The following is a 15,711-nucleotide window of genomic DNA, read 5'->3' on the forward strand; positions in this document are numbered from 1 at the left end:
CTTAAAACAGATTAATTGTTAAAAACTGACCTAGTTTTCATTAATAAACACTTCGCTATCAATTTTCTTACTTGCGCTCTTTGCTTCCAAAGGATCTAGTATGTTTTATTTGATAACGATTTTATTTCAGGACCTTTCTGTGGAGGTCTTTGTGGCATGTATGGATGCCGCGTTATTGCTGTGGTTGGATCTATTTTATCCTGCGTAGGACTTTTGATCAGTACATTCGCTACAAGCATCTACTTCCTGTACATTTTCTACGGCTGTATTGGTGGTAAGTGAAATGTCTGTGAGCGAATTCTAAACTTCGCCGTTTGCAGGTTTGGTATGCTACTGAATATCATCATTATTTTTAACACAATATAGTTCAGTTGATATCGAGATAACAAATTATACAAATGATAATCGATACTAGAAACATGTAAAACCCGTGCAAGATATTTATTTTGCTCGTAATTTCAAGAACGTCTCATACACTCTACTTCATTTTGAACCTTTTTTCATAATATGTTATTATTTTAAACAGAAGTCGAATATCTTAGTTAAATTTTGGAAAGCTCTGTAATATACATAGACATATATTTTCATTATATGTCTAAGATATTTAATTTGATCACTATACTAGCTATGATATAAGCATATAAGACAATTATATTCAGTGACAGTTATACTGACACAAGTCTGGGCATCTTGGTCGTAAATTTATTTGAAAATTGTATCTTTCAGGTGTAGGATTAGGATGCATTTATCTAACAGGGAATATCATAACTGTACAACATTTTTCCAAACGGCGTGGTCTGGCATGTGGAATAACATTGTGTGGGTCTGGTATGTTGAATTTTTATCTACAAACTACTTAAATAGGTGGATAATGATTTCAAGTGGCCATATCGCATACTTTCTGAATCTGAAAGTACCTCTGCTGCACATTAAAACTATTAACGTAACATGTTTTATTTTTTGATATTTTATACCAGACCTATATAGTAGGTAACACTTTAAAGCTACTCGCCCCTAGTTTGGTTGAAACTTTTCAACATGTTCATTTCCACCATGTTAGGAATAGAATGTATATAAGACACTGAAAAATGATAAAGTGGGTGAAAATAAAAGTTACTTATTAGTAAAAATGCAAAAGGAATGTTAACCTTCTGCATTATTTCAAAAGCGTTGCAACGGTTTACTGCCTTTAGCACAATATTTTTGGTTATATATAAGAATATCTTGCAAATATCCTATGTCAATAAGTCTGTACCACTAGTCACTTTGAAAGTACTCAATTTTTATGGATTTTTGAGAGAAATTATTGTTCGCCGAAAGTGTTTTGATAAGTCCCTTAAAGATGTTAAAATAGTTTATGAATATGAAACACTGTTATCAATTTGTCAACGGTCTATCAATGATTATTGTAGGAGTCGGGACTTTTGCTTTTAATCAGTTCACGCGTGTCTTGATAGCAGAATATGGATGGAGAGGTACTATACTAATTGAAGCAGGCATGTGCCTTCAGTGTGTTGTATTCAGCCTTTTTCTGTTGGCTCCTTTCCAAGAGAAAACAGGCCGTCCAAACACATGTTTTAAAGAAGAAACTGTTAGTACCATAAAACCTGACAATTTTCCAAATGCTCATAATTGCGAACACATACCATTTACCCAAAATACCGGAGAAGTAAAAATTGGCAAAAGCGTTGATAAAAACAATTTTGAAATGGAAACGGAACCAGAAGAGTCCGCTATCAAACGTGATACGGGCAAAAGGGAAATTTACAAATCACCTGACAGTGTCCTACTTAAACAAATGTTCCAGTCAATATTTGATACATCACTTCTAGCTGATCTTAGATTCTGGATATTTCTGCTCTCCACGGTGGTGGTTCATCTTGCATTTTCGGTTGTCATTACTATGACAGCAGATCGGGCTATGGAATTAGGAATGACGAAATACGAGGCATCTTGGCTAGCATCTTCAATAGGCAAGTAATTTTCACTAAACTGGAAAAAGCTGTAATTTGTAAATTGTATTGAATATGTATGTGTGATGGTGTTTAAGTTGTGTGCCTTCATAATGTCTTTAACAAAAAACAAAAACCATAACGCAAAGCAGATAGTTATGATAAATAGCAAATGCCTAACTGTAATAAAATACAAAGAAATCAGACCCTCAGCATCTTCTATGTACGACCTAAATTTCAATACGTTCACAATCTACGAGAGACAAACTTTCAATGGCATTTCGTGTCCTCTAATTCACTAGACTCTTTAATTCAGCAGACTCTCTATAAACATTTTGCCCTATGCAAAAAGTAACAGATGTTATGTAAATATTATTCACCCGTATGCATTATGCACAAAATAATTATATAAGTGCTTGCTTTCTTCAGGGATAGCAAATACTGCGAGTCGAATTTGTTTCGGTTGGTTAGCAGATCGGAGATTTATGAGTAGAATAGTTATGGCGTCTCTGCTATTGCTTCTGGCTGGAGTATCTACGGCGTTGTCGTATCTGCTAAAGACATTTTCCACAAGAATTGTAGGAACGTCACTTTACGGATTCTGCATTGGTAAAATTGAGGTTTATTGTTGAGTGGAGATTTATGTCAGTATAACAACAGATAGGATAGTTATGACATAATTTATTTCTGACTGATACGGACGCTACGAATGAGGGACTTCAGGTTATATTGCTGTCAAAAATGTGCTTCTGTGGTGAAGAAGTCCCGAATAAATAGATCCTCATTTTTCCATTTTCGCGCATTTGCGCGTAAATTAGGGGCCAAATGGACATTATTTCACTTGTGGAATGAATTTTACATAAAATAGGACACTTTTCATGCTAATATTCGCATGATTTCGAGTTGTTTACTTGAAAACGAAAGTCGGGTGTTTATTCTGCTGGCCGCTTTCTGAAATGCGGCAATATGAGGGTATCTGACTTGCATTTCACCACACACTATTTAACACCCCTTTCTCTTTTCGTTTTCTTGAAGCAAATGTATGGATATCTTGTGAAAAATAGGTATACGACGGAGTGGAAAACTAGAAACTGTAACAAAATTGTTCTGAAGTAGCTGAATTTTATATGAAACAAAGAACAATTTCTTTTATTGGTATATAGCCTTATATACCAATAAATGAAATGCAAGTCAACTGAAGTTAGGTACCTTCATATTGCCGCATTTCAGAAAGCGGTCCGCAGAATAAACACCCTACTTTCGTTTTCAAGTAAACCACTCTAAAACATGCGAATATAAGCATAAAAAAGTATCTTATTTTATGTAAAAAACATTCCACCAGTGAAATAATGCCCATTTGGCCCCCGATTTACGCCATGAGAAAACCAACATAGTGCATTTGCGACCAGCATGGATCCAGACCAGCCTGCGCATCCGCACAGTCTGGTCAGGATCCATGCTGTTCGCTAACAGTTTCTCTAATTGCAATAGGCTTTGAAAGCGAACAGCATGGATCCTGAGCAGACTGCGCGGATGTGCAGGATGGTCTGGATCCATGCTGATCGCAAATACACCATGTTGGTTTTCTTATGGCGCGGCCCAAATTATTATTTTTAAACTCTTATTCTATATTGTATTTTAGGTGGCTATATTGCAATGTGTCCTCTTGTACTTGCTGACATGTTCTCGCCTGAGCTGATTGCCAAATCGTTAGGTTTATATCTGTTTGCACTTGGCCTTTCTACAGTAGCATCAACTCCTATAGGAGGTTTGTATAAGTTTGATAAATTTATGACGACTTTTTTATTTACGAAATAACAATTATGTTCCCAAATTTGATCTGTTAATAAAATATAGACAGGAGTTCGGAGGCATAATAACTAAATCACGACCGAGTGCGTAAAAACGAGTGATTTAGTTAGATCTTACAAACAAAGTATTTCTTGTTTTATATGAAATGTTACAAGTGTAAAATTTAGAATTTTAAAGCTGGATATACGAAAGGGTACATCGGTCACCAAATAAGGCTGGTAAAGTCTACTTGTAAAAACATCAGTGATTGGATTCAACGGTTAAAACACGAAACTGGTTAATAAAATTTCGTGCCTTCTTTGCAAGTTAGGTAATATAAATAATAAAATCTGTGAAAAGATCCCTTGGAAGCATAGAATGCCACCAATAATAGCAGACTCGGTTTGAATGAGTCTGTTCATGAGAGGTAATAAAATGTACAACACCTATCACGCCCCCTAGTCTCATAAAGTCTAATAATCAAAGCATACTGTTCCGACGAACATAACTTAAAAGGGATTAAGAAATCTGACATTAATGTGAAAAGGAATGAACTGTGCAATATTATTTTCAGGGCTCCTATTCGACAAGACCGGGAATTATGACGTCACATTTGTAGTTGCCGGATCAGAGCTGATTATTGCGGGACTACTGGTACTTGTGCTAAGATTTATGCAGAGAAGAAATTAATTCAACTATTGTTATGGTGACCTTTAAGAATAGAAAATCTTGACATATCTGTATGCTTTGAAATAAACTGATTTGAATAATCAGTTTTTATTTGGCCTATGATAATAATAATATTGAACGACCCAGTGTGGCACCAGAGCAGAAAGAAAACGACTCTGTACATGTTATACCCTACCCCTAGGTATTCTATAAGAACCATGGTCAAGTGCACTAACCCAATTCAATCGTATATTTCTCACCTAAAACGTGCAGTTCGGTGAATGAGTACCTAGTATATTGAACAAGCGATAATTTATCTTCCATCGTGCACCAGTCTGACTGTCTCAATATTCCATATTGCAGAGATGCTCCACATATTTTATGCTTTCGTCAACGTTACAGAAAAAACTTGCGTGAACTTCCCTAATGAACATCCGGTCTAGAGGTCACGACAGTGTGCACATGGTAACAAGGTACAGTTACCTGCCCTTCGTTACCCAGTCACACCGAAGATCCTGGTTCGATCACACGAAGGGTCACTTCCATTGATATTATTCACCGGAAAAATTAGGAGCACCAGTTGTAGTTTCTCAGGCTTATATTTATTAAGGTTTTTGCAGAAATTTAGCCAGTTTGGAACATTCAGCAGGCAGTGATGTACTCTAAAATCATTCTTTATAGAGATAGGGGCTGTTTTTGTCAGAAAGCTCAGCTGTGATACACAATGTAAGATTTTGTGTAGTGTAAATGGTCATGGTGTGTATGTTTCATGTAGAGAGTGCACTGAATGCCAATAAACTGTAAGATTTGAGTGAAATATTAATTCCAGAAAGACTCATAAGCTTTTTAGTAAGCTCACATATTGGACTTTTCAGAGCTGTTTGGCTCATTTTACCTAGGGTAGCCATAAATGAATGATCACTGAAAAGTATATGACACATATATGTACAAAAGCTATTCATTCTCATATTTGCCACATGCTGGGCTGCTTTAAAAGGGCAAATTTGACAGCTACAGGATTTTTCTTAGTTCACATTTTACTTTTTCGTGTGAGTAGACTATGCGTTTTGACGTGCTTTTTGTAATATGAATAGTTTTCCTTAAAATTGGAACAGTGATATTGTAATCAGACTTGAAGTGGCTCTTAATTTGGATAGATGTATAATAAGGAAACATGCTGTTTTTTTATTTTGGGTGAAAATCTCATCAAACAAAAAAGTTATAGTATTTTGCGTTTTTTTTTCATCTGAAAAGTATGCGAAATTTTTTTGGCTCAGATTTGACCGATGCCATGTGTAACATTGGAAGCAGTCAAATTTTAGTGCATAGCTCAACAAATGTGTAACTTTCAGATTTAATTTGCTATACATCTGAGATTGTACTGGTAAAATATTTTTTAGTTTTGAAGAGACAAATAGGTCTAAATAGGTAACAAGGTACAGTTACCTGCCCTTCGTTACCCAACTAAAGGAAGTGTATCCGAGAGAAAAGAGGTCCCTCATTTCATGATGGATTTGATTGTAAATAGATATTCTGAGCTTCTGAAAGTAGCCAAATTTTATAAATCTGATGTAAATGAAGTGAAAGGGGTAAAAAAATCTGGAAAATCATGGTTTCTTGTGCAAATGACTGTCTGCGGATTTGTACAAAAAGTAGGCTGGACCGCTTCACTTTGTAAAAATGCAATACAGTATTCATTCTGACAGATGTGAGGAGAAAAGTAGCAGGTCAACAGGTCACTTCAAAGTGATTTTTGTGTTTCTCTTGGATAGATTTCTAAAGAGAAGGTATTTGCATTTGTCTTCAGAACATTGTGTCAAAGCCTTGCATTGATATATTTGTATGTAACCCTATGGGAAATTAATTGTACTTTGGGGCCTGATATGATGGAAACTGTCAGAAAGTAAATTGTCAATATTTTTGTCATTTTTCATTATACAAGGCTAAAATTTTGACAGTAAATGGCTGGTAAGCATAGAAATCTGGTAAATATTTAGATTAATCATTACATTTGCTGAAATTGCTTCAGTTTGGGTGAAAAGTATACATGTACTTGAAAAATGTGAAAAATCCTACTTTCAGTTTACATATTTCTGGATATTTTCTAATTTTGTGGGTTTTCATGCATGAAATGCATTTTTATAAGTTCTTTGTTTTAAACCGGTATGCGTAAAACAGAATGGGGTATTACAAAAGCCGCGATGTGATATTTTCTTGATTTTTTAGAAATTTGAGCTGCGGCCGAGGAAATCTGACTTAAAGTCAGATATGTATTTTTTCTATTCTTGTTTACATTAAATTGCTCATTTGGTCACTTGAATTTACACAGTACACACAGTCTGAATAGAAAAATATGTGTAATCATGATATGTGCAAGAAAAATCAGTTCAAGGACTTGAAAATTGAGCAGATTAGGCCTGAAATTGGCATATTTTAACTGATTTTGAAGGAAAACAGGCAGATTTTCACACACTAGACTTGCATATTGGTTTCCTCAATGCTTAATTGAGCATAAATCATGATATCTCTGGATTGTATATTTACTTATTTTGTTGGATTTCTTACACTTTTAGTACCTAAAAACCTGAAATGAGAGCGCTCGGACAATGTGAAGTTTGTCGCATAGACGGGGATTGACCGCCTTTGTACATATATGTCTACAGCTTCTCAGATTTGACCGAAGACAATTGTTCGGTGTTGTGAATAGGTAAATAATTCCTTTTTAGATGCTTTTAATTTAGATCAGGTACTTTCTGAGATTTTGTAAAATTTAATAGACTTCGTTTAATTGCACCCGCAAGCGAAAAAAAAGCTAGAAAATAGAAATGTACTGGAATAACATTATCTCAGCCAGTTTTGCCATAATGACTACTTTGTACACCATGTGTGGTAGTGAGATCACATTTATAATCAGTTACCATGAAATTGGACAGGAATTTGTACATGGTAGTTGATGCAGTAAGCTGTATTCCCAGTGTGAATACTCAGTTCAGATTGTAGCCAATTTTATCTGAAAACAGTAAACATTGTTTCAGATCTAGCAGTCAGTAAAGCAAGGAGACTGGACAGACTGCTTTGTGATTGATAGTTTTGTTATTCAGATTGTTTGTTATGACACATTTTACATGTATAAGACTTGAATTTGAGGTTTTATATTACATTATCATGTGATTATGACAGTTTCAGTATGGGGAAAGGAGATTGTGATATAAATATCCATAGAAAAGTTGCTTTGATGGGCACTTCTTTCGCATTTCTCACTTTCTTTGCAGTCAGATTGTTTTGAAATTATAGTTTGCACATACATACAATCATGTAAACTGATTAAGTATTCATTCTAAGAAATTATGACTAGCTTGACTCATATTTCAGATGTTGTTCGGCCGCAGGCCTTCCAGTCACACCGAAGATCCTGGTTCGACCACACGAAGGGTCACTTCCATTGATATTATTCACCGGAAAAATTAGGAGCACCAGTTGTAGTTTCTCAGGCTGATATTTATTAAGGTTTTTGCAGAAATTTAGCCAGTTTGGAACATTCAGCAGGCAGTGATGTACTCTAAAATCATTCTTTATAGAGATAGGGGCTGTTTTTGTCAGAAAGCTCAGCTGTGATACACAATGTAAGATTTTGTGTAGTGTAAATGGTCATGGTGTGTATGTTTCATGTAGAGAGTGCACTGAATGCCAATAAACTGTAAGATTTGAGTGAAATATTAATTCCAGAAAGACTCCTAAGCTTTTTAGTAAGCTCACATATTGGACTTTTCAGAGCTGTTTGGCTCATTTTACCTAGGGTAGCCATAAATGAATGATCACTGAAAAGTATATGACACATATATGTACAAAAGCTATTCATTCTCATATTTGCCACATGCTGGGCTGCTTTAAAAGGGCAAATTTGACAGCTACAGGATTTTTCTTAGTTCACATTTTACTTTTTCGTGTGAGTAGACTATGCGTTTTGACGTGCTTTTTGTAATATGAATAGTTTTCCTTAAAATTGGAACAGTGATATTGTAATCAGACTTGAAGTGGCTCTTAATTTGGATAGATGTATAATAAGGAAACATGCTGTTTTTTTATTTTGGGTGAAAATCTCATCAAACAAAAAAGTTATAGTATTTTGCGTTGTTTTTTTTCATCTGAAAAGTATGCGAAATTTTTTTGGCTCAGATTTGACCGATACCATGTGTAACATTGGAAGCAGTCAAATTTTAGTGCATAGCTCAACAAATGTGTAACTTTCAGATTTAATTTGCTATACATCTGAGATTGTACTGGTAAAATATTTTTTAGTTTGAAGAGACATATAGGTCTAAATAGGTAACAAGGTATAGTTACCTGCCCTTCGTTACCCAACTAAAGGAAGTGTATCCGAGAGAAAAGAGGTCCCTCATTTCATGATGGATTTGATTGTAAATAGATATTCTGAGCTTCTGAAAGTAGCCAAATTTTATAGATCTGATGTAAATGAAGTGAAAGGGGTAAAAAAATCTGGAAAATCATGGTTTCTTGTGCAAATGACTGTCTGCGGATTTGTACAAAAGTAGGCTGGACCGCTTCACTTTGTAAAAATGCAATACAGTATTCATTCTGACAGATGTGAGGAGAAAAGTAGCAGGTCAACAGGTCACTTCAAAGTGATTTTTGTGTTTCTCTTGGATAGATTTCTAAAGAGAAGGTATTTGCATTTGTCTTCAGAACATTGTGTCAAAGCCTTGCATTGATATATTTGTATGTAACCCTATGGGAAATTAATTGTACTTTGGGGCCACATTTTAGGCGAAATGTAAACAAACAAAAACAGAATGCAAAATATTCACAGTTTTATAATTAAACTCGAAGTGATGAATGAAATTCATCTTGGATATGACTTTGAATTTGAAATCATACATTGGTATACATGTGTTATGTTTATTTAATTCATTTTGCACATTATGCTGCTTATTTTAGCGTACACATGTAGTAAAATGACGACTGACATACATTTTCACATCAGCCAATCAGAATGATGTTGTAATCTATACCGGAACTTCACCAGGGAAGTTCAAACAAGTTTTTTGTGTAACGTTGAAAAAACTATAATCTATGCGTTGTTTTTATAAGATTTGAAGTATCGAAGAAATGTGACCGGTACACAATAGAAGATAAATTACCGCTTGTTTAATATCCATAGTATACATTTACCGAACTACGTGTTTTAGGTATGAAATGCGCGATTGAAATGGGTTAGTATATTTTCCCGTTCATAACCACAGTTCTTATAGAATACCTTGGGGTAGGGTATAACATGTACAGAGGCATATTCTTTCTGATCTGGTGCCAGTGAAACGACCGTTTTGTTTTGAACATATTTTCAAGAAGCTACTGAATCAACTGCATTCCTTGTAGAGAATATGGCTTATAAATTTGAAATCAATTCGTCACTTCCAAGTGTCCCATCTGATTCTGAAGTTTGGGTCATCTTGAGGTTTACACAATTAGTTTGATTCTCTGAAAATTCAAAATAATATTTATGTCTGAAGTTTATTTAGATATTGTTGCAGTTGCCTTTCAATGATTTTCATAATTTTTGAACGGTGTCAAGTTACAAAATCGTCAGCTTGTAAAGAACAATCCACACCAGGATAAATATTTAACAATATTACGAGGGCCATTCTAAAAATAATGAATATCGCGCATTTCCTTGGAAGTTTGACACTCAAGAAACCCGTGTTTTGTATGGATGATACATGAATGATTCATTTATAATCCTGAAAAGTTTTGTTGAAAACTGTTTTATCATTTCTGAGATATATAGTTTTGTATCAGTTGAAATCATATACTTGTACAAATGTACTCTAAGCAAAATACATTGATATATGAAAAGCGAACAAAAACCTGAAATTAGAGCACGTACTTTAAAGACGTATGTTAGAATTTCCTGTATATGAGATGGGCAAACTTTTTCCCAGTACAATGAAATAGAATTTCAAAGGCAGATAACACTTTTTCAATAACGGTGACCTATGATTTTTATTGCAGATTTTTGTTTCCTAGATGATTGTCCTTCAATATCTAAAATTTGAAGAAATTCTGTTATTGGGGAAAATTTTGCCCCGAATTCTAGCATACGGCCTTAAATTACGTTGTTCTTTAGAAATTCCTGGAACGCAGATACTCAGTGAACTGAATGGTGAACTGCATACTTCATTATGGGAAGTTTGGAGTATCAGAGAAAACTATTTACAAGAGGTTACGTATTTTTTAAAAAAAAAAATGGTCAGGCAGTTCTCAAGGACAGGGCTCGTCCTTACAGGCCCAAAACGGCGGTAACATCAAAGACCACTGCTGCTGTACGCCTTACTGATGAATACGACAGGTACATGGTGTCCGAGATAGCGTCTTCTCTTGGCATGCCAACGTTGAGACCTTATACGATTCTCACCAAGAGTTTCAAATTTAGACGACCGTATATGTCACAACTCCAAAAAGGAGATGAGACCTGGATATACGTGTACTTTTATGTGCCACAGTGTAGCAACAGACAGTGACTGCGAAAAGTGACCATAGGCCAATAATTGCAAAACAAAACTACTAAAAAGTGTCAAAAAGGTTTTGTATTCCGTTTTCTTTAACTCAAAGAGTACTGTTGTACAAAGGCTTACACCTCTAGTAAATTTAATGTCAGTCTCTTGGAAGTGTTATAGGGACAAAGTACTGAAAGCTGTTAAACAAAAATGCAAAACAATGAGTGTAGGTTACTAACCGAGTAGGAGGTGTTCATGAAATGAAAATACCCGCGCTCGTGCGAATCGTGACACCGAGAGCGTGTAGCGCTCGAGGTGTTACCGCACGAGCGAGGGTATTTTCATTTCATGAACACCGATCTAAGAGGTAAATAACTGACTTACACAACGTCATTTTAATTTGTTAGTTTTTGTTTATTTATTCATTTATTTATAAGTCTTTCCTTCTCCCAGTCAGAAAATAAATTATATTTGGAATTACTTTAACTTCAGCAGGTAAATAGAAATACGTAAAATGATATTTAAAAAGTTTATGAAAGTTCTGCTAATTCGCCAATGTAAATGCATTTTTGTTTACCAATTATTTGTTGGGAGTTTTTTTTTGTATCTTTTAATGCACAACTTCACACTTCGGTTGCATGCTTATAAAACATTTTCATGATAAACTTAGTTTCGGACTCTGCATTTACGGTTTCGTCGTGGTCGTTGTCGTTATCATCATCATCATCATCATCATCATCATCATCATCGAACAACAATAATTAAAATGATTATCTTCTTCTTCTACTCCTCCCTGTTAAGTACTGAGCCGTGAATGTATCTTGTAGATGAAAACATGACGATCGTGATTCAAAGGTCAATATTTAAAAAAGAAGTATACATTTGTAAATGCTACTTGACGCAGGTATTGTCTATTTTCCGTAAGTATTGACCTGGCACTCATTAATCTTCACCAGTATTTTCGGAGGTTTCCATTATTTTACGAAATATTTGTATCCTAAAATAACCAATTTAAATAACCAATGGTACGGTGGCATAGTGGTAGCTATCTGACTGCCACGCACGATACCACGAGTTCAAAATCCCCTCAGACCATTTTATTTTAGTTCAATGTAATGTTGTTATTGATATTACTTTTACTCTTACACTATCTGTGTAACATATTTCACGAAATCTGATTCTTTTCTCTTGTAGATCTAGTATTCATTTTCAGGAAACGCTGGTGAGAAATACTTTGTCTTTATCTAAGATACTTTTAAATATGTTTTATTCAGCATTTTCCATAACGTTTATAGACCATAATGTTTGATCCAATAAATATGGCAATATTTCTACCCATAAAATTTGGGGGGAAATGGTCAGTATGCAGGAGTTGAACCGAAATGCAGTTTAGCAGCTAAACGTCTTGTCGGCACAGCTATTTGCACATGTGACATGAAAATTATAAAGTAATATATACGCAATATTTATATCGCTATTTAACTTCAGACACCGAGAATCAATTTACGGAAAATATACGGAATATTCTTGAGTGTCAGGTCAATACTTACGGACAATAACATGGCATTAAATAAACATTACAGTTTGAACTCATCTTACATTCTTTTCACGTGCTCAGGTATGGTATGGTACCTGTGCACGAGCGCAGGTATGATATGATACTTATGCACGTGCGCAGGTATGGTATGTAGATATTCATTTTGGTTATTAACCCGCAGAGAACAATAGAACAGTTGTGTAATTATTATTATACCAGATTAATATAGCCCCTTCTTATGATAAACACGTTCAAATATGCTTTACATATAGCAAACGCAGCCACACAGGGCGCAGGGCGCGAAATTCATCCACTGCTAGTACAGACACAGAGTCCCCAGAACAGATAGAGATAAATCCTTTTTAGGTACAGGCATGTCCGGCTAACTTAGCCTAGCTCAAATAGACAATCTGGTTCTTTAACGTTCCCGATGTATATCATCGATATACGCGAAGCCGTCTTTCCTAGAAAGAACCAGTACAGACCTTTTAGTTAGGTGGGGGACACTCAAGAGCATCTCTGAAATTTTCAGTGTCTGGACCGGGATTCGAACCCCGGACCTCTGGATTGACAATCAAGCGTGTTACCACTAGACCATCGACCCACCTGTCCATACAATGCATGGTATTCGCGGTCTCCATTTGATCCAAAAATCCAGTACTCCTGTCTTCTCTGGTGCAAATGTTGTTAGTTCCAAATATTGGGACCTCGTGAGAGATTTTGACTAGTGTTTTGGGGAGACATCTTTTTTGTGAAATCAACAATTCTCTAGAACAATTTTTCCTGATTTGTTTCATTAATGTACACTTAATGATTGTATGTACATTGTATTTCATATTTAGATAATGTTTTCTTTTTTATTTGGTACAGTTATGTTTTAATAAAGTTAATAACTATTTAAATAAAACTTGATTATTATGATGATTATTTCACATATTACGAATGAAACAGTCTGATAAGATAGTAATTACGACGATGAAGTGGGAAATGTTTTTCCGATGAGAGCGATTATGCGTTTATTATAAGTATAAATTGACACAAACAGCTAGCCCACCATTTTGATTATTGGCATTTTTTTAGCAAATGATAAACATATTTATAGATGAATTTTTACTCTGTCCGTTCCATAGTTACAGAAGTAAAATGACCCACATGCGCACTCTACGTATGGTAAAATCACATATCCTCCTTAGTTATATCAAATTTCAATCAGTTTCGTCAAAATGAGTCTGTTTTATAATAAAATACCAGTGCATGACAAAGAATAATATACGTTATCCTGTCAAACATATCTGGTTAACTACTGGTGACCTATTGAAGTAAGAACACTTGTCAAACATATCTGGTTAACTACTGGTGACCTACAGAATTAAGAACACTTGTCAAACATATTTGTTTAACTACTGGCGACCTACTGAATTAAGAACACGTGTCAGACATAACTGGTTAACTACTGGTGACCTGCTGAATTAAGAACACTTGTCAAACATATTTGGTTAACTACTGGCGACCTACTGAATTAAGAACATTGTTTAACATATCTGGTTAAAAAAACTGCTGGTCGTCTTATGGAGTAAAAATATTTGTCAAACATGTCTGGTTAACTATTGGTTGTCTGCTGGAGTAAAAACACTTGTCAAGCATATCTGTTTAACGAGTGATACTGTGCTGGAGAAAGAATACTTGTCAAAATATATCTAGTTAACGGCTGGTCGTCTGCTAGAGTAAGAACACTTATCATACATATCTGGTGAACTTCGAGTAGCCTACTGAAGTAGAGGCAGTTGTCAAACATTGTTTGTCAACTAATGATAACATATTTTGTCAACTGCTGGTAGCATCTTAGCCAGACTATTCGAAGGCTAGTCAGAGCTATTCCACTGTTAACGTTTTGCATCTAAGTTGTTTTTATTATTTTATTTATTTATTTATTTTGGGAGGGGAGATTAACGTTGCACAGACAATTATAGGTCATATGGCGACATTCCTGCTTTAATGGTGGAGGAAGACCCCAGGTGCCCCTCCGTTCATTATTTCATCACGAGCGGGCACCTGGGTAGAACCACCGACCTTCCGTAAGTCAGCTGGAAGGCTTCCTCACATGAAGAATTCAACGCCCCGAGTAAGACTCGAACCTACATCGATGTGAGGCAAGTGAATGAAGTCAGTGACCTTAACCATTCGGTCACGGAGGCCCCTTTGCATGCATTTATAGCTATCATTTAAAGACATATAGATTTGAAACATTTTTCTTTTTCTAGATTTATTACCGACCTCACAGGACCAGGTCTCATAACTCTGGCATTACTTTGCTTAAATTGTATCCCCTTTATGTATGTAAAGGTAATTTAGCCGTGCATTATCACTTTGCAACCATGGGCCTAAACTAGAGCAGCATTATTATGATGTTTATTTTGACTTATTAATGAGGTTGTGGATATTGTATCTGTAAAGCGAGTTCTAAAAGATAAAAGGAAATGGAATTTTTGGTATTCTACAACCAATTTATGCTCGCAAAAACAAATTGAGGTGGGGATGGATAACATAATTGCCGCCTTGACCGTCTCGAAATCCTTGTAAGGATATCTTCCACATTTTAGGGATATGGCAGACATATACAGAAATGTATCTCATTGACTTGAGCCCGCCCGCTTAACTCAATAGTGAGAGCGAGCGCAGATCTACGGATAGCTGGTCGTGAGTTTGAGCCCTGGGCGAGGTGTATATTCTCCGTGACGATTTGATAAACGATATTGTGTTGTGTCTGAAATCATTCGCCCTCCATTACTGATACATGTTGGCAAGCTGACACTTACTTGCGGAGAACAGGTTTGTACTGGTACAGAATCTAGTAACCTTAGTTTAGTTAACTGCCCGCCGTTACATAACTGAAATGCTGTTGAAAAACGGCGTTATGAAAAGGCATTAGTACTACAGATCAATGTAATTATGTCATTTGATATTCGCTATAAATTACTGAGAGATATTTCACTTTATCAAATTGTTAAAAGTTTTTAAATATATAAGCTTGTGCACACTCAATAAAAGTATCCTTATCGTAGTACAAGGGCTTTAAGTACCCGATAAATACATTCATCGGAGTCAAGAGTTATCATTATTTGCGAACTGATAAAAGTTTCACAGAATTCATATTTATAAAATTGAAAGAACTTAAATATTGTTTAATGTGTTCTATCTTTGAAAATTTGAGGTTTTTATCTTAATTTTTTTGAAAATTTGAGGTGCTATC

At 35.3% G+C, this 15,711-nt stretch overlaps 1 protein-coding gene across 10 annotated transcripts in view; it reads left to right on the plus strand.

Moving 5' to 3' along the window:
- Nucleotides 1–13,368, plus strand: part of LOC123526506 (monocarboxylate transporter 13-like) — a 38,968-nt gene extending 25,600 nt beyond the window's left edge. For 7 of the 10 annotated variants that reach the window (XM_053520624.1, XM_053520629.1, XM_053520636.1 and 4 more), the window contains 7 exons: nt 131–274; nt 727–828; nt 1,413–1,973; nt 2,382–2,561; nt 3,595–3,720; nt 4,318–4,397; nt 7,785–13,368. In XM_053520624.1, the coding sequence (XP_053376599.1) occupies nt 131–274; nt 727–828; nt 1,413–1,973; nt 2,382–2,561; nt 3,595–3,720; nt 4,318–4,397; nt 7,785–7,880 (1,289 nt within the window). In that variant the 3' untranslated portion in view covers nt 7,881–13,368. Of the gene's footprint in view, nt 1–130; nt 275–726; nt 829–1,412; nt 1,974–2,381; nt 2,562–3,594; nt 3,721–4,317; nt 4,398–6,985; nt 7,120–7,784 lie in introns of all 10 variants that reach the window. The other 3 variants (XR_008366600.1, XR_008366601.1, XM_053520644.1) reach the window with 3 other exon arrangements.
- Nucleotides 13,369–15,711: the final 2,343 nt, after the last annotated feature.

Source organism: Mercenaria mercenaria, chromosome 1, assembly GCF_021730395.1.
Source record: "Mercenaria mercenaria strain notata chromosome 1, MADL_Memer_1, whole genome shotgun sequence".
Lineage (NCBI taxonomy): Eukaryota > Metazoa > Mollusca > Bivalvia > Venerida > Veneridae > Mercenaria > Mercenaria mercenaria.